The following is an 18,416-nucleotide window of genomic DNA, read 5'->3' as shown; positions in this document are numbered from 1 at the left end:
GTCTGCCCAACAAACACCACGGTTACCTGTTAACTGACAGGTCACGTGACACGAAAAACGCCGCACTTCTACTTCAAACACAGCCACGAGTCTTTAAAGTTTCTGAAAAGCAGAAAAGCTGCTCGATCCAGCAGGATTTCCCATGACTTACACCAGAGAACTGTCTGAATTCATGAGTTTAGTTTACTATCATCTTGATGTGGAACCATCTCATTCAGGCATTCAGTTGCTTGTAAATAAACAGATGTGAATGTATCAGAGGCCTATTGGTTAGGTCACCTGTTCTGGGCTTATTTTAATCGAACCTGGACCTTATTTTTAGGCTTGATTCCACAGATCTAGACAAAAAAAAAAACATCTCAGCAGTCCTCTCAGGTGGTCCAAGCAGCTCTTTAGCTCTTCAGTGCTATTTACTAAAATTGTAAATGCTATATTGTGCTAAATGACGTGTAACTGTGCCTCTGCACTCTTTATGTCTCACATGAATCACTTTGTATTTTTCAGGTAAACCCCAATCAACCTGCTTTGATCAGATTAGCAAGTTAGCTCATATGCTAATTTTCTGACTATCACCTGAGACCAATCTCCGACCCCTTGAGAGCCCACACTTCAACTTTTCGGACAAATATAATTACTAAGAGATAATATTAGCATTCTAAAGAGGCACATACAAATATAAGTTTTTAAAAAATGACAAAACAGCCAAGGTTAATTTAGCTAGCATATATGCTAGCGGCTATTGCACATAAATGTAACGGTACTTTTCGTTTCCCCACAAAACTGCTTCTAAGGCTTTATCAAACCATACGGTTAGCTGTTAAAACTTTAGCTAACTAATTAAAATGAACTCTCACCATCTCTGCGCTGCAGCATTTCTTCTCAGATATAAAACTTCTCCTCTTCGGAATTAAAGGCTCCAGCGGCGACGTTCAGACAACGGAGCTCGATAAAAAAAACTTCGCCGGGAAAAGACGTCGCGTTACCTGGAAACGGTTTGACAAGGGACAGTGACAGGCGTGACGCGGCTTCACTTTCGACCAATCAGCGATGTTCTCAAAGATGCGGAAGGCGGGACAACTTGTGAGCATTAAATTATAAATCAAATTCAATTAATTATTTATTAAATCAATTTATTGAATTAAATTAAACAAAAAAAGTCAAATAAAATAAAATAAAGCCATGACAAAAATTAAAATAGAATTGTCCGGGCCAAGATACACATATAGATGAAATAAAAAAAAAAGCTCTAATAAATTAATAAATACAAATCAAGGTATGATAAAAGGTCATAAAATTTGATCAAGGCAGAAAAGAATTGTGAAATAAAATTTAATTTTTAAAATTCAGATTATGATGAACACAGAAGTAACAAAATAACTAATGACATTAATAACCAGAAAGAAACATTAACAGTAAACAGGTGAGAGTTTGTTTACTTTGCAATAAAATGAACCAAATGAACAAATTTAAACATGAAACAAACAAATCAACATGATCACAAAAAGCTCATAAATAACACTTTATTTTAAATGATTTACTTCATTGGCAGATATTACAGAGAAAATTATTTATTCATGAAACATTCTACAGATTAATTCTGCGAACTCACTCGTGAAAAACATTTAGATTTAAAGTTCAGTCCGTGTCCGCTCACGCGGCCATCCACACGAGGAAGGGCAGCAGCACGGCCAGCAGGACAGACCAGGTGTTCACAGCTCGCAGGTAAACCAGGAAACACACCCCCAGCACCGCCGTCACCTTGGCAACGCGCCGACTCAGCAGCAGCTTCCGGACCGTCTTACAGAACTGATGAAGAGGAATAAAGCGTGATTAAAGCCATGTTTTCTTTCCGTTTCTTCAGCTCGTTTTTATCTGCTTTTGTGTTAATTTTGTTTCCTTTTCCGTTTGGTGCCAGTTTGGCATCCCGTTGCATAAATTCAGCTTCATTTTGTGCCACTCTGTGGTCATGTTGGATCAGTTTAATCACAAACTAATGCATCTGAAGTTGTTTTGAACCTTTCTGGTGCCATTTTGCGTCCCATTGGAGCCTTTTCACATCTATTTATGCTCATTTTGCATCCCTTTGTGGTTGTTTTACGGTCATTTTTCATCTTCTATTGTAATTTAGCTTTTCTTTGCTGTCATGTAGCCCATTGTAGTTGTTTTATGTCCTTTTATAAGCAGTTTGCATTGCTTTATGATTCATTTTATGATTTTTTATCATTTTTTGTCTATGCAGAAATCTTTTTTCCAATTTTCGCCTTTCATGAAAATTTTGCATATATTTGTATTTTTGTGCCTCTTTTGCATCCCTTTGTTGTCATCTCATTTTCCTTTGCTGCCATTTCGCTCCACTTTGACAGAATTTACCACTTTATAATCATTTCTAGTTGTTTTTTATCCATTTTTCTTCCTTTTATGGTCTTTTTGTTGGTTGTTTTTCACTTATTTGTGGTAGTTTTGAATCACTGTGGTGAATTGGCATCTGTTTAGTGTTGTCTTCTGCTTCTTTAGTGTAATTTTCATATTTTACATCTTCTTTAGTGTTTTCTTATGGTTGTTTTATCAGTTTATAGTTTTATTCCATATCCTAAAGTTGAGTTCACACCAGAATCTGAGGTTTTACACCATTTAATGTTTAATTACAGTGAATAAACAACATGAAGACTTCATAAGATCCAGGAAACAGTTTCTGTTCATGTAAATTAAATGTTTAGCATGAGATAAATCCAGTTTAACACTGGTGCAGAGTCTCGAACACTGGATGGAGACGTTGTTCTGTTTCAGAAGGTACAGGATGCTGTAATGTTCGGTGCAGATTATCGGTCTATTGTCAGTGAAGTTTTTTCATTTTGTCTCGATAACTTTCTGTGAAAATGCTGAAAAAGACTCAAAGAAAGGATCACATTTGAAAGACTGTTGAAATTAAACCTAATAATACATCAAATATCAAAGCTCAACATTGAATTCTTTAGTTTAAAAGAGGATATTTATATTTATATTTATTTTCTAACTGAAGAAAACCTTTAATTTGCACCTGTTGCTAGTTGTTTTATAAGTTGTTCTGCGTCTCCTTTAAGTTTTCATGTTCACTTTAACACGGTATCATGCTCTCATTTTCTTGCCTTCCCCAGTTCCGCCTTTGTTCCATCCAGGCAAACAGCAGCACCTTGTTTACGCCGTTCTTTCACAATTCACACCCTCTTAATCACAGCCTGCAATGACAGCCTTCTGCACAAACAAAGGAGCTTTCAGCGACGACCTGTTGCTGCAACAGGGAGGCTTAACCCAATTAGAGAGAGACTCTGGTCTGATCTGTGATCAGCGCTAATCTGCAGCTAAATGTCAGGAATCAGGCCCGTTTCTACGGCTCTGCCCACAGTTTCCTGCATATTTGAATTCTGATTTACTGAATCTTTCAGGCTAGTTTTGATGATTTCCAGGGCAAAAAGGAGTCGAATCTGAATAAAATATAGAAATAACAGATCTGTCCACAGTTCTCTGAGAGCTCAGCTGCCTTCATTTTCTACACATCAACTAACATTTCAGATGATTTCTTAGTGTTTTTCTGGTGGTGTGACTGATTCCTGGGTTAAAACGACCCTTTTTACTGATCATTCAGCCCCTCAGTTTGGGCAACTAGAAGACCATCTTATATCCAAAAGAGAAGGAGACCCTTATTGCTGCTAAATGAAGCAGTTTGGCTGAATAGTAAACTCGAGGGGAAAAGCAGATACTTCATATTTGTAATGCTCCCCACACACCAGAAGACTTGGAAAAGACTCTGAAAGACTATCAGCTCACATCTAAAGACTAGAGTTTAAAAGTTTTTAGTCCCAGACGAGCCTCAGACTGAAGACTTTACAAAGACTGTGAATCTTGTAGGGTCACTATTTACAAGACTACAACTAGATTTTTTTTTTCCCATCATGCTCAGCAGAAGTTTTACAAACATGGAGGAGAAGCAGCTTCTAGCTGCAGCTGCTCTGGTCTGTGCAGTGGTTTGTAGTGAAAAAGCCAACAAAAAGAAGAGAAAACGCCACAGAATATGGGCACAGACCGTCCATTTTCACCTGCTGGTCGCTCGTTCTTCTGCGTCCGCCGACATGTTTGTTATTTCCTGTTTCTGATGCTGTCAGAGCTCATCTATTGGCTGTTGATTGTGTGAAGACTCCAGTTAGACTCCTAAAGACTCCAGTTAGACTCATAAAGACTCCAGTTAGACTCATAAAGACTCCAGTTAGACTCATAAAGACTCCAGTTAGACTCATAAAGACTCCAGTTAGACTCCTAAAGACTCCAGTTAGACTCCTAAAGGCTCCAGTTAGACTCCAGTTAGACTCCTAAAGACTCCAGTTAGACTCATAAAGACTCCAGTTAGACTCATAAAGACTCCAGTTAGACTCCTAAAGACTCCAGTTAGACTCCAGTTAGACTCCTAAAGACTCCAGTTAGACTCCTAAAGACTCCAGTTAGACTCATAAAGACTCCAGTTAGACTCATAAAGACTCCAGTTAGACTCCTAAAGACTCCAGTTAGACTCATAAAGACTCCAGTTAGACTCCAGTTAGACTCCAGTTAGACTCATAAAGACTCCAGTTAGACTCCTAAAGACTCCAGTTAGACTCATAAAGACTCCAGTTAGACTCCTAAAGACTCCAGTTAGACTCATAAAGACTCCAGTTAGACTCCTAAAGACTCCAGTTAGACTCCTAAAGACTCCAGTTAGACTCCTAAAGACTCCAGTTAGACTCATAAAGACTCCAGTTAGACTCATAAAGGCTCCAGTTAGACTCATAAAGACTCCAGTTAGACTCCTAAAGACTCCAGTTAGACTCATAAAGACTCCAGTTAGACTCCTAAAGACTCCAGTTAGACTCATAAAGACTCCAGTTAGACTCCTAAAGACTCCAGTTAGACTCATAAAGACTCCAGTTAGACTCATAAAGACTCCAGTTAGACTCATAAAGACTCCAGTTAGACTCCTAAAGACTCCAGTTAGACTCCTAAAGGCTCCAGTTAGACTCCAGTTAGACTCCTAAAGACTCCAGTTAGACTCCTAAAGACTCCAGTTAGACTCATAAAGACTCCAGTTAGACTCATAAAGACTCCAGTTAGACTCCTAAAGACTCCAGTTAGACTCCAGTTAGACTCATAAAGACTCCAGTTAGACTCCTAAAGACTCCAGTTAGACTCATAAAGACTCCAGTTAGACTCATAAAGACTCCAGTTAGACTCCTAAAGACTCCAGTTAGACTCATAAAGACTCCAGTTAGACTCATAAAGACTCCAGTTAGACTCCTAAAGACTCCAGTTAGACTCCAGTTAGACTCCTAAAGACTCCAGTTAGACTCCTAAAGACTCCAGTTAGACTCATAAAGACTCCAGTTAGACTCATAAAGGCTCCAGTTAGACTCATAAAGACTCCAGTTAGACTCCTAAAGACTCCAGTTAGACTCATAAAGACTCCAGTTAGACTCCTAAAGACTCCAGTTAGACTCATAAAGACTCCAGTTAGACTCCTAAAGACTCCAGTTAGACTCATAAAGACTCCAGTTAGACTCCTAAAGACTCCAGTTAGACTCCAGTTAGACTCCTAAAGACTCCAGTTAGACTCCTAAAGACTCCAGTTAGACTCATAAAGACTCCAGTTAGACTCCTAAAGACTCCAGTTAGACTCCAGTTAGACTCATAAAGACTCCAGTTAGACTCCTAAAGACTCCAGTTAGACTCCTAAAGACTCCAGTTAGACTCCAGTTAGACTCATAAAGACTCCAGTTAGACTCATAAAGACTCCAGTTAGACTCCTAAAGGCTCCAGTTAGACTCCTAAAGACTCCAGTTAGACTCCTAAAGGCTCCAGTTAGACTCCTAAAGACTCCAGTTAGACTCCTAAAGACTCCAGTTAGACTCCTAAAGACTCCAGTTAGACTCCTAAAGGCTCCAGTTAGACTCCAGTTAGACTCCTAAAGACTCCAGTTAGACTCCTAAAGACTCCAGTTAGACTCCTAAAGACTCCAGTTAGACTCCTAAAGACTCCTAAAGACTCCTAAAGGCTCCAGTTAGACTCCTAAAGACTCCTAAAGACTCCTAAAGACTCCAGTTAGACTCCTAAAGACTCCAGTTAGACTCCTAAAGACTCCAGTTAGACTCCTAAAGGCTCCAGTTAGACTCCAGTTAGACTCCTAAAGACTCCAGTTAGACTCCAGTTAGACTCCAGTTAGACTCCTAAAGACTCCAGTTAGACTCCTAAAGACTCCAGTTAGACTCCTAAAGACTCCTAAAGACTCCTAAAGGCTCCAGTTAGACTCCTAAAGACTCCAGTTAGACTCCTAAAGACTCCAGTTAGACTCCTAAAGACTCCAGTTAGACTCCAGTTAGACTCCTAAAGACTCCAGTTAGACTCCAATTAGACTCCTAAAGACTCCAGTTAGACTCCAGTTAGACTCCTAAAGACTCCAGTTAGACTCCTAAAGACTCCAGTTAGACTCCAGTTAGACTCCAGTTAGACTCCTAAAGACTCCTAAAGACTCCTAAAGACTCCAGTTAGACTCCAGTTAGACTCCTAAAGACTCCAGTTAGACTCCAGTTAGACTCCTAAAGGCTCCAGTTAGACTCCTAAAGACTCCAGTTAGACTCCCAAAGACTCAGTTTTCAGTCTGGGACTGTGGAAATCGTTTGGTGTGAGCCCAGCATAAGCCATCTCCTCTGTTAAGTGTCACCTGGAAGGTTTGGAAGCTCATGACGGTGCCGTATCGGCAGTACATGACGAAGTGCTCGCAGTTGTACCACAGCAGGCTGTAGGCCACGTCTCCCAGCAGCTTCTCCGCCCTCTGGGCCACCTCGTCCCCCTGCAGCGCCGCACGGCTGCACATCTGCAGATAGAAACCACGGCTCTCAGTTCAACCTCAGCATGCTCAGCCTGCACTTATTTCACATCTATAATCCCTCCAGATTCTCTCCGTTCAAAGTTTAAGTCGTTTTTTGTGCAATTACATTTCAGAAATTAAGCCACAAAAAGAACCGCATCTAACATGAGGCAAAGCTGTTGTTTAATGGACATAATGCCATGAAATTCTGCTCATGGTCCTTTATCCTACTTCCTTCTTTACATGCAGGATGTTTTGAGATGTTTACAGCAACCTAATGAATAATAGATTAAGCGTGAGATTACTTGAACTGCCAACCAACAGCAGCAGGTGTTTTCTAAAAGCAGGTCACCTTGTCCATGGGGTTGACCAGAATGTCTGAGCCGTAGGCGAAGTCCTCCACTGAGTCCACCCTCACGCTGCCGCACTGAAGACACACAAGAGAGATCACATTTATCCCAAATTTGTCCAAATAAGCCTCCAACTTTAGGGAAAATGTCATTTTCTCCGGCAGTTGACACCAGCCTTTGCTTTCTATGCTAAATTATGACCAATTCTAAGATATCTAATGCTTTATTACAGTAAATTCAATAAGCATCAGTTAATAATGCCATATATCTTTCAATTCTCAAGAAAACTAACTAAACTAAACCAGGTCGTAAGCACCTGGAAGTATCTTAGTGGTAATAAAGTCACTTTCTATCCTATCAACAGTTCAAATCAGAGCTACCAACTAGCCTAACTAGCCTAGCGCTCCTTGAAGTGGCATTGGCTAGCAAAACGCTGCTAGCTCCAGAAAGTGCTGGGCTAGCCTAGAAACTAGTGCTGTCTCCAGGACTATGTTGGCCGGCAGTCCTGGAACTAGCATCTTCTGCGGTTAGCTCCTGTTCATGCAGGAACAAGATTCTTACCGACAGCTCCTCGCTCAGCCTTGCTTTAGCTTTGTGCTAACCTAGCTTGTGCTTACTTTCTCCTCAACTTGCGTCCTTGTCTATCTTCAAGAAACTCTTGAAGCTCTTCAGAGAGCATCTCCTACATGATCACTTCCCTCTATTCCTGCTCTCTATCTCTACACTGTGACCCCTGTGACCTCTGACAGAGTCTGACTCGTGGTTTTTCTTCTGTGTAGCTCATTTGTAGCTTCGGCGTTAGCTGTAATGTTATATCCTCATTTGTAAGTCTTTGGATAAAAGAGTCTGCCAAATGCTTAATTGTAATAATAATTAATACTGCACTGATGTAATTTCCCTTCTAGGATTAATAACATATTGGACCAAATTTAATTGAATGTCTGAACGACTGAATTATTGAAAACACATAAAAGTTCACTCATCATGCTGCAGCTAGCAAGTTAGTTTTTTGGTGCTTTTGGGTAAATTCCATTAAAATTCCACAGAAATCATAATTCAAGTCGTCCAAGAGGGACCGAGGAAAAGGAGGACTGTTGTTTTGAGTTCTGGTAAAATACAATGATAAATAATATCTGGTACCTTAGTGATTACTCCCAGTATGAGTCTGGTGTTGGTGACCATCTGTTTGATTCTGAACTGGTCACGAGAGATTACAGGCATGATGTCCGGGATGAAGTGAGCGACTCTGCAGGAAACAGAAGAGAGGAGAGAGAAGAATATGAAGGAGAGAAACTAAAGGAGAGACAAAACAGGAAGAGAGAGAAAAGGGAAGGAAAGGAAACAACAGGAAAGGAAAGGAAAGAAAACAACAGGAAAGGAAAGGAAAGGAAACAACAGGAAAGGAAAGGAAAGAAAACAACAGGAAAGGAAAGGAAAGGAAACAACAGGAAAGGAAAGGAAAGGAAAGGAAACAACAGGAAAGGAAAGGAAAGAAAACAACAGGAAAGGAAAGGAAAGGAAACAACAGGAAAGGAAAGGAAAGGAAAGGAAGTGAAGCAACAGCAAAGGAAAGGAAACAACAGGGAAGGAAAGGAAATGACATTGAAGGAAAGGAAACAACAGGAAAAGAAAAGGGAAGGAAAATAGATAAAGAAAGGAGGAACAAAAAGGATACCAATAAGAAAAAAGAGGGATATGATTGAATGGAAGAAAATAAGTAAAGGAACAATAAGGAGAGAGAACAGAAATTAAAGGAAATGGAAGAAAAAAGAATGAAAAAAGAAGAAAAAATAATGAATAAAGTTGTGTCAGCAGTTCAAAAAGGAAGAAAAGGAGAAAGCATTAAAGAAAGTAAAGAAAAAGATGACCAATCAGACTGCAGCATCATCAGCCCGTCTGACTCACCTGCCCCCCCCAGGACTCACCTGCCTCCCCCCAGGTAAATCCCAAAGTGTGTGAACAGAGTCCGGGGAACTTCCAGCAGGTCTCCCCTCCTGAACATCAGGTCATGCTTACTCTCCATCCCCTCCCTCCCTCCCTGTCCGCCCATATCCTCCTTCTTCTTCTTCTCCTCCTCCGGAGGCTCGTGTGTCGTGGTGGAGATGAAGAACAGAGCGAGGAGCTGCAGAGGAAACATGGTGAGTGGAGAAGTGCAGCCGCCTCCTCGCAGAGGTTTTATTCTGCCGGTGGGTGGAGCAGAGAGGAGATTAAAGCTGCAGGTTCAGACCTCAGTTCAACACTTTCACTACTTTCTGACACCACTCTTCAAAACCTCAAACTTCCAAACAGCACGGACCCAAATAGGTCACTGTGCCATGAATTAACTGAGATTTAACGGGTTTTAAATCAAATTTACAAGCTGATATGACAGTAATATGTGAGAAGATTGTTTTCTATCGACTTAATGTGACCTGAAGTTGTGATTCCACCAATAAAACAGAAAAACATGAACAAAGCAAGACAAAACAAGCTAAAGAGACACAAAGTAACTATGAGGAGACAAAAATGTCAACAAAGAGCCACTTAATGGCTGCAAAGAAACAGAAAAAAACCACAAAGACAGGTGGATACAATCAGGAAATAAAAAGAGCAACAAAGATATATGAAAATAACCAAGTGAGACACAAAGAAACAACAGCTGCAAAACAACCACAAGACAGAAAACAACAAAAATAGACCATGAAGACAGAAAAATAAGAAGAACATGAGCATTTAACATCTACAAAGACACACAAATCACCAACCAGCTGCAGACAGATGCAAAACAAGACAAAAACAACCACAAAAAGATGTAAAACAATCATAAAGAGACACAAAACAACCACAAAGGGCCACAGAACAAATACAAACAGACATTTCATCATGTAAGCATGTGGAAGTCTTCGTCTTGGAGTTGCACTTCACATAAATCACCAGCAGGGGGCGCTGAGGTATAAATATCACTGGAGGACTGCACTGAAAATGAGAAAGATCTGATTTTTACATGTGAAAACACTTTATATTGTGAACCTTGTTGAGTGAACCCTCATAAAAACATTGCAAATCATTTCTTCTTAATCAAACCTATAAAGAAAATAATAAACTCACAACAAAAAGGACTCTTTTAATAAGTAATAAGGAGCTCCAGACGATCAAAAGAGTAGAATATATAATTTATTTTGCTCATGTGTCCAGTGAAAGGATACAACATGTCCGTTCTACTTTCATTTCTTTTATTTACATAAAAATACATTATAAAGTGTTACAATGCTGTAAAAAACATTCTGTACAAACGTCTGTGACTGTTAGAAAACAATCGGCTCGTAAAAGTTATATTCAGATATTCACATCAGAGCTTCAGAGCTACAGTGCTGAAACACACATTAACGTGGCTGGAAAGGCAACCGTTTCATGTCCTTTTAGAGAGAGTTGAGATGGTCGACGCACAGTTGGAAAGTTTCATTTTTCTACGTCGCCCAACAAGAAAAAAATGTGGGAAAAGTACATTTTGGTCACAAAAATGTCAGCCTGAACTTTGGGTTGTCGTGTTTCATGAAGGCTATCTGCTCTTGCTGTTATGTGTACTGTCTCTTTAAGGCCGCCCTCCCACCCTTATAGCCCACTTTCTTCTGATTGGCCAGCTTCCAGAAGCATGCTGAAGGCAGCATGCTAAAGGCAGCAAGCTAAAGGCAGCATGCTAAAGGCAGCGAGCTAAAGGCAGCATGCTAAAGGCAGCGAGCTAAAGGCAGCATGCTAAGGGCAGCAAGCTAAAGGCAGCGTGCTAAAGGCAGCGTGCTAAAGGCAGCGAGCTAAAGGCAGCGAGCTAAAGGCAGCGAGCTAAAGGCAGCGTGCTAAAGGGAGCGTGCTAAAGGGAGCGTGCTAAAGGCAGCAAGCTAAAGGCAGCGTGCTAAAGGCAGCGTGCTAAAGGCAGCGTGCTAAAGGCAGCGAGCTAAAGGCAGCGTGCTAAAGGCAGCGAGCTAAAGGCAGCGAGCTAAAGGCAGCGAGCTAAAGGCAGCGTGCTAAAGGCAGCGAGCTAAAGGCAGCGTGCTAAAGGCAGCGAGCTAAAGGCAGCGAGCTAAAGGCAGCGTGCTAAAGGCAGCGTGCTAAAGGCAGCGAGCTAAAGGCAGCGAGCTAAAGGCAGCACCCACGGCCCGAAGCAGATCACCATTTAGTTTCAAGCTGATGTCAAAAGACAAAACCACTGCAGATGAAGCGTTTACATTTACATCATCGTTTGAAAGTTTAACCTCGTTTAATATAAACATCTGACAACGTAACACTGCATGTGCTGTGAATGAAATAAGAAAGAAGCGGAACAGAAGCCCTTTAAGGAGTGTTTTCACAAAGTATGGACCTTTGAGATTCGTTGTCACAAGTTGAAGGAAAATGTGAAATATCATACTAAGAAGTGACATTACATCCAGCAAATTTCACTCTACTCGTAGTTTTTAGGGACCAGCGCCTTGTTGGAAGCTCAAACATCCATTTAAAACCAAACATGCAGCTTCTGTTAAGGGTTTTGGGTCTGTTTAACAGCACATCCTACCTGCTTTTAAGCTGTTGCTAAGAGCTTGTTACAACGTGCATCACTTTCTGATTCTACCAATGCAGCAGAAGTTAAGATTTTTAACTGCTTTCTCTCGGTTAGTCTTCCAATATGGCAGCTCTGCCTGTACTGGTGGCAAAGTTCAAACTCTGAAGGTCAAGGTGGCTCCTAGCTGGCCATCCACAGGGTGAAGGGGATGAGGAGGGTGGGCAGGGTGGTGCTGGTGGACACTCCCAGATACACCATGGACAGCAGGCCCAGCAGCGCTGTCAGGACGACGCTCCGCTGGTCCCGGATCAGCGACTTCAGCCACTCGCAGAACTGGAGAGAGGAGAAAAAGGAGGACAGTCAAATACCAAACGCACACTTTTAAGGCAAAGGACGCCGGTTTATTGAGGAGAAAGTGCTTCAGGCTGGGATTTACACTCGTCTTGGACAAGTTTTATCCAGAATTTGCCATTTTGTCAAAAACAATATTCATCAAACATCTCAGAACAAAAGCTAAATCCTTGTCCCAGATTCTCACAAAGCTGCTTGTAGGAGAGTAAAGAGTATAATAGAGCTGTTGTTTATTTAACTGCGAGGCTCTCTGAGCCCCTTTTAAGAGCTCCTGTTGGCCCTCAACCCCCCCTTTAATGAACCTGTAAGAAGCAGACTTAGCTCGGAGAAAGCAGACGGGTCAGATGTTTAGGTTATAAATTACAGGAAGTGAAACTCGATGAGGGGAAAGTCTCTGCTGCAGGAGTTAAATCACAGTCTGCTCCTCATTACTGATGTTTAAATATCGTGGGCTGCAGCTCGGGGGGCAGAAGGATCGTCCCTCAATGGGAAGGTTGATTGTTCAATTCCTGGATTCCTCTTTCTACAATCACCACCTAAAATGTGTTTGTCACATGTAGATTACGTGAATAAAAGCATGCTAAATGTTAAATGAATGCAATGATTAATGAAATAGATTTAAGAATAAAAATTCAGTTATTTTTAGCTTTATTTATCTTTTTTTTATCTTCCTGACGGCTAAAAGTAAAACTTTTCACAGCACAGGAAAACTGTCAAAAGCCTTCTAAAGCATTTCATATCCTCACACAGCCGAATAACCACGAGATAAAGTGGAAAAACTGCAAAACTGTCCCACTCCGACTGCTGTTTAGGTGTTCACAGTGTTCACAAAGTGGAAGAGAAAGTTTGATTTCAGGAAGAGTTACAGACGGTTAGAAACAAAGCAGCCTAAATAAACTGATCTTTTACCATTAAAGCAGTAAGACCGTGAGCCTGGGCTCATCTTAAGCTAGCTGCTAACATCTACAAACTCACAAACAAACACCACAAGCTAGCTAGTTAGCTAAAAAACGAGTTATGCTAATTAGCGGGAAATGCTAATTAGCGAGTTTGGTTACTGGTAGAAACAGTTAAATGCTATATAAGGGAGCATTTTTCAAAGATGAAAACATTTAGATGTCAAATGAAGATTAAAAACTGCTAACTGTACTTAGCATATCTAATAAAGTCCTTGTTGGTTTGTTGGTGCTTCCTCCGATGATGAACTGAGGGTTTACATAGATGGACTTTTGTATTATAATTACAACTTGAATGTTCACAGAAAGTGATCATTTATGACTCCAATGTGACAAGAAAATGGAAAAAAAGATCATGCTTATCAAGTGTCATGTGTATTGTGGTTTACAGGTTAGCTAATTAGCACAAGTATAAGCCAAGGTGAGGCTGGTTTTGAAGAAAAGAATAAGCTACTTCAATCACCCCACAAAAAATAAATGTGAATGAGACACTCATTAGAAGTCGTCTTGGATGGCTGTACAGGCTACATTAGTGGGTGTAAGTCAGGGAAGTCCCAGCAGGACACAAACCAGAAAGAGGTAAAAACAACAACTGTGGTGGACATCCAGAAGGTCAAAGCGCGGGTCAAACTCGATTCACAAAGTTGTTTCCATTCCTCACATCAATCCTTTTTCAAAACAGGCTGAAAGTTCCTCCAGTGAAGTAGAAGTTTTCTTTTCATTTCTAAAGTTTTCATTTACCTTTTATTTTCTATTCTAATGCGAGTCCAAAATGGCAGTGAAGACCCAGTTAATAAAGACTGTATAGATGCTATACTGAGCCTGATCCCCATTCAATTGTCACTGTGAGGCATATGTTGAATTAACCACAGAGGAACATGCTGGTGGAAACTCAGGAGCAACTTCAGGAGTTGGTTTACGGTGTTAAGAAGCCTGGGCTGCCCTCCCTCATCATCATCATAATCATCCACAGTGTTTAGGGACTGGCTGCTGCTGCCGTCTGGTTTCTGGCTGGTGGCTGAATGCAGCTCTTGTTCTCAGGACTTTTCCAAGGAGCGACCCAGATTTTCCTTTTCTGTTTAAAAACAACCTCACGGAGGAAAATGGCTGTGATCTGACGAGTGTTCTACTTGGAGCAGTTTTCATGTGGTTTGAGCAAACTTTCAGAGAATAATTGAACTGCTGTTACCGTTTATTATTTGAACTCCTGAACGTTCAGTGAAGAGGGCGTTCTGCTGGTGTTTTTGTATCGCCGCCACGCCTCCTCATGACTCAGTTAACAGCAGCATAATGAATGAAGCACACTCTTAAAACAGCACTGGCAGCTCACATAAACACAGCAGAGAAGCAGCGAGTGCTGGTCTGAAAACTGGTGAAACTGAGCTTACAGAGTGGAATAAATATGTTCTAATAATGCTGATGTGATTTAAACAACCAACACTCCTGCAAACAATGAAGGAGGTAAACAAACGTCACCTCAAGATCGTCTAATGAGACAAATCTGATATCAGAAAATAGGATTTCTGCAGCAACAAGGTGATTCCCAAAGAGCTGTTAGCTGAAAAAAGCATTCAGGCAGAAAAAAGGCTCCTAACTCAAGGGATGAACCAGTGTTGTGTCGACACAGAACAGACAACTTAGCAAAGAAGCCATTTTAAACTGGATCTTTAGGCACTTTGTCACAAAGACACATCATTTGTTCCCATTTCTTTAGCTGCATCTATGAAAAACAGCAAAGAAAACACAGTTTGACAGACAGAAAATAGGATTTCTGCAGCAACAAGGTGATTCCCAAAGAGCTATTAGCTGAAAACTTGGCATATCTCAGCATGGTGTGCAGTGTGTCCTTAAAACATTTGAGGAAACTGGACAAGTGGAGGACAAAAGAAGAAGTGTCAGGCCTAAAAAACTATCTCCAGCAGATGAACAGGATCTGAAAGTGATGTCCTTAAGAAAGAGGAAAAAATCCAGCTGTGACCTGACAGGACCTGAGAGATGCATCTGGACCTTCAGCTGATCCATCTACTGTTGGCCCAAGCCTCATCAGAAATGGTCTCCATGGAAGGGTGGCTGTCAAGAAGCCGTTCTTAAGGAAGGGAAACAGGGAGAAAAGGCTGAGCTGTGCCAAATGACACAAGAAGTGGACTGAAAATCAGTGGCAACAGGTCTTATGGAGGGATGAATCCTCCCCAGAGCCCGGACCTCAACATTATTGAAGCAGTGTGGGATCATCTGACAGAGAACGGAACAAAAGGCAGCCCACATCCAAAGAAGAGCTTTGGGATGTCCTTCAAGAAGCCTGGAGAACTATTCCTGAAGACTCCTTAAAGAAATGACAGAAAGCTTGTCTCAGAGGGTTCAGGCTGTGTTGGAGAATAAAGGAGCTCAGACCAGAGATTCACTTTAAAGCTGCTGAGAACTGAGAAAAAACTCTGGTTCTGCCTCAGATTCTGGGTTTAAGTTCATGTTTGAACATGTTTCAGTGAATCTGATGAAATCAAATGTCTAAAGAATGATGGCTGGTTCATTACCGTCACATGATGGAAAAAATTAAAATGTGTTGTTTTCATAGAACATCTTCAAAGATTCAAACTTAAAGCAGATTTGTGAAACTGAGCACATTTCCTGACCACACCTCAGCTCCACCACAAACAAAGACAGATGTCATGCTCCTGTTCTCCATCACTGCCAGCTTTAAGTCTCTTTAAGACCTTTAAGGACCTCCAACCAGAGCAGAAAACGTTACTGAAGCTTGCAGAGTTTTATGAAGCTGCATACTTCATGGAAGAGCTGCAGCCTCCTGATAAACCTTTCATGGGAGTGTGTGCTCCAAACCACAGAAAAGCTCCGCTTGTAAAGCTTAAAATCTAATATATTTCTATGAGAAATGTGCCTATTAAGGTCCGTTTAAAAACAAATGATTGTTCTCTTAAACAGCTTTTTCATTGATGAGCCAAAAGAGACAAAACGGGCTTCTTCTCCTGGATTTTGCACCTTTAAAACTTAGAGGTTTGCAGTGATCTGATCATCACATCATGTCTGCTCTCTGCGGCAGAACAAGCTGTGTAAAAGAGCTGAAAGTGCCTCAGTTTAAAGCGCATGGATCAGTAAAAAAACAGCAGAACAATCTAACTGAAGCGCGCTAAATCTTCGGCAAAGCAGCGCGTAAAACGGCTCCAACGCGCGCAAAAAGCGCACCGGCCCGGTGCCAGCGTCTCACCTGGTCGGTCTGCAGGCTCTGCGCGGTGCCGTAGCGGCAGTAAGTGACAAAGTGCTCGCAGTTGTTCCACAGCAGGCTGTAGGACACGCTGCCGACCAGCCGCTCCGCCCGCCGGGCCACCTCCTCCCCCGGCAGCGGGCTGCGGCGCACCGCCCGGTCCATGGCGTTCAGGAGGATGCCGGCTCCGTACGCGAAGTCCTCCACAGAGTCCACGCGGATGCTCGCGCGCTTGGAGAGGACTCCGAGCAGCAGCCGAGTGTTGGTCACCATCTCCTGGATCTGGCGGCTGTCGGCGGTCAGCACCGGCAGGATGTCCGGGATGAGGTGCGCCACGCGGTTGTCGCCCAGGTAGATGCCGAAGTGGGTGAAGAGAGTCCGGGGGACCTCCAGCAGGTCTCCCCGCTGGAACTTCTGCGGGAGGGGCTCATCCCGCTCAGTGCGCCGGGCGGACTGCGGCTCTCCGCGGTCTCTGCCCAGAGGCGGCAGCAGGCTGGACAGCTTGATGTGCGCGAGGAGGAAGAGCCTCTCCAGGAGGAAGGTGAGCGTGTCCAGCATGACTGCGAATCTGAGCGCGCGATCGCTTTCTGTGTGACCTGCTCTCAGCTGTCCGCGGGATTTTCCTCCCGGAGGAGGGTGTGTGGAGGTGTGCGTGTTTGGAGGATGACGTCATGATGACGAAGACGCGCACACAGGAGGAAAAAAAACGGCACCGTGGAAACTTGGAGAACAAGAAACACTTTGGAAACAATAAAATGTCACAAACATCTCTGAAAGATCGTCTTCTTCTGTGTTTTTGCTTTAGCCCTGTTGGGTTTGGCCCCTCGGGGCCTTTCAGGGACCTCAGATCGACAACACCGAACCTCGACTTTGCCTCAAAGGCTCCAAGAAAAACCACATTTCCATCCTCGTGCCAAGCAAATGTAGCACACTCATAATTTCCAGCACAGCAAATGTCGTTCACACGCATTCATCATCGGTGCTGTGGGAACTGTGTGCAGCAACAAATGGCCTCGCGCGCGCGCGCGCACTCTGAGGTGCGTGTGTGAACTGCAGGCTCAGCTCTCTGAGGGTTCTCTGAGTTCACTCAGCCGCCTGCATTTTAAAAGCTTGTTTAGAGACGAACTGCTTTCTCTGCTCCAACTGCGCAGAAACCACAGAAGAAGAAGTAAACCACAGTGTACCTGCGCCTGTATCTGGAAGTTTCCCTGCCCTCCACAAGCAAAGAAACACTCAGCAGGTCCACGAATGTTTCTGTAAAATGTTGAATTAAGGCAGCATTTACTCAGCGGACTTTGTTATGCAGAAGATGTGAAATTAAAGGGGTCAAATTATGGAAAAATCACCATTTTCTGGCTTTGAGAACAACTCCCATCTGCACTGTGCTCCATCTAACTGCCTCAGAAAGCTCCGTCAGGTGGTGTAACTGCAGCAAATCTGCACAACCTTCACCTTCTGTGTGAATCAGATATTAATAAATCCTCTTTTATCACTATTTACAAGTGATTGAGGCCAATCTCAGGTGAAAATTCAAGCATCTGACTGCGAGTTTGTCTCCATATGAACCAGAACTGGAGGGGAGTTCATTTACTAGTTAAATGAGAGCCTGAAGCTGCTTGTCATTCACTCCTAACTCCGGTCATTGATTAGCCTCCTGCTTTCCTTTTTTCTTCCGCTGAAGGGAAGGAGGATTTTGAGGGATTAAGGGTAGATTATGGGGACACACACGGACTCCCACACTGAGCCTCCACCTCCCACTGAGGCCGCCTGACTGGCGCTGAATAAGTGCAGAAGGATGGGATCCGAGTGTTGAAAGAGTGTGTTGATGCTGCTGTGAATGAGCTGCTGTGAAAGGATGAATGGAGCTGAGTGACGGCATGACAGGGCCAGATCTGTGAGTGTGTGCACAACTGGTTTATGTGTCTTTTGGGGACCTGGGCATTGCAGACATGATGAGGACATTGGTGCAAAGAGAGGACGCTGCAGAAGATCCTCACTTTCAGGTGTTTTTCCTTAAGATCACATGGGATATTCCACGAAAACCTGCTTGGTTTAGTCTGATAATCTTCTTTAATCCTAAAAGAAAACCTTTTGATTATCAGAGATAAAGAGAAACTGTAAATGAGATAAATGACCCAAAGTTTATGAAGGCAGTAAATTT

General features: G+C 42.4%; 2 protein-coding genes across 2 annotated transcripts; both read right to left on the bottom strand.

Annotated features, from left to right (window-relative positions):
• Window positions 1-1,630: 1,630 nt before the first annotated feature.
• On the bottom strand, window positions 1,631-10,865 carry lratb.2 (lecithin retinol acyltransferase b, tandem duplicate 2). The gene is made up of 6 exons (XM_072376911.1): window positions 10,783-10,865; window positions 9,194-9,398; window positions 8,359-8,511; window positions 7,221-7,295; window positions 6,722-6,874; window positions 1,631-1,806 (listed from the first exon to the last, which is right to left on the bottom strand). Exons 1-6 carry the CDS (start codon window positions 10,863-10,865, stop codon window positions 1,651-1,653), a joined length of 825 nt encoding a protein of 274 aa, XP_072233012.1. The 3' UTR covers window positions 1,631-1,650.
• Window positions 10,350-16,880, bottom strand: LOC140281766 (lecithin retinol acyltransferase). The gene is made up of 3 exons (XM_072376256.1): window positions 16,259-16,880; window positions 11,342-12,064; window positions 10,350-10,866 (listed from the first exon to the last, which is right to left on the bottom strand). Exons 1-2 carry the CDS (start codon window positions 16,811-16,813, stop codon window positions 11,912-11,914), a joined length of 708 nt encoding a protein of 235 aa, XP_072232357.1. The 5' UTR covers window positions 16,814-16,880; the 3' UTR covers window positions 10,350-10,866; window positions 11,342-11,911.
• Between the last annotated feature and the right edge of the window lie 1,536 nt (window positions 16,881-18,416).

The sequence above is a fragment of the Leuresthes tenuis genome, unplaced genomic scaffold, assembly GCF_036924035.1.
Source record: "Leuresthes tenuis unplaced genomic scaffold, fLeuTen1.0.hap1 SCAF_22, whole genome shotgun sequence".
NCBI lineage: Eukaryota > Metazoa > Chordata > Actinopteri > Atheriniformes > Atherinopsidae > Leuresthes > Leuresthes tenuis.
This window is presented reverse-complemented; position numbering and strand designations above follow the sequence as displayed.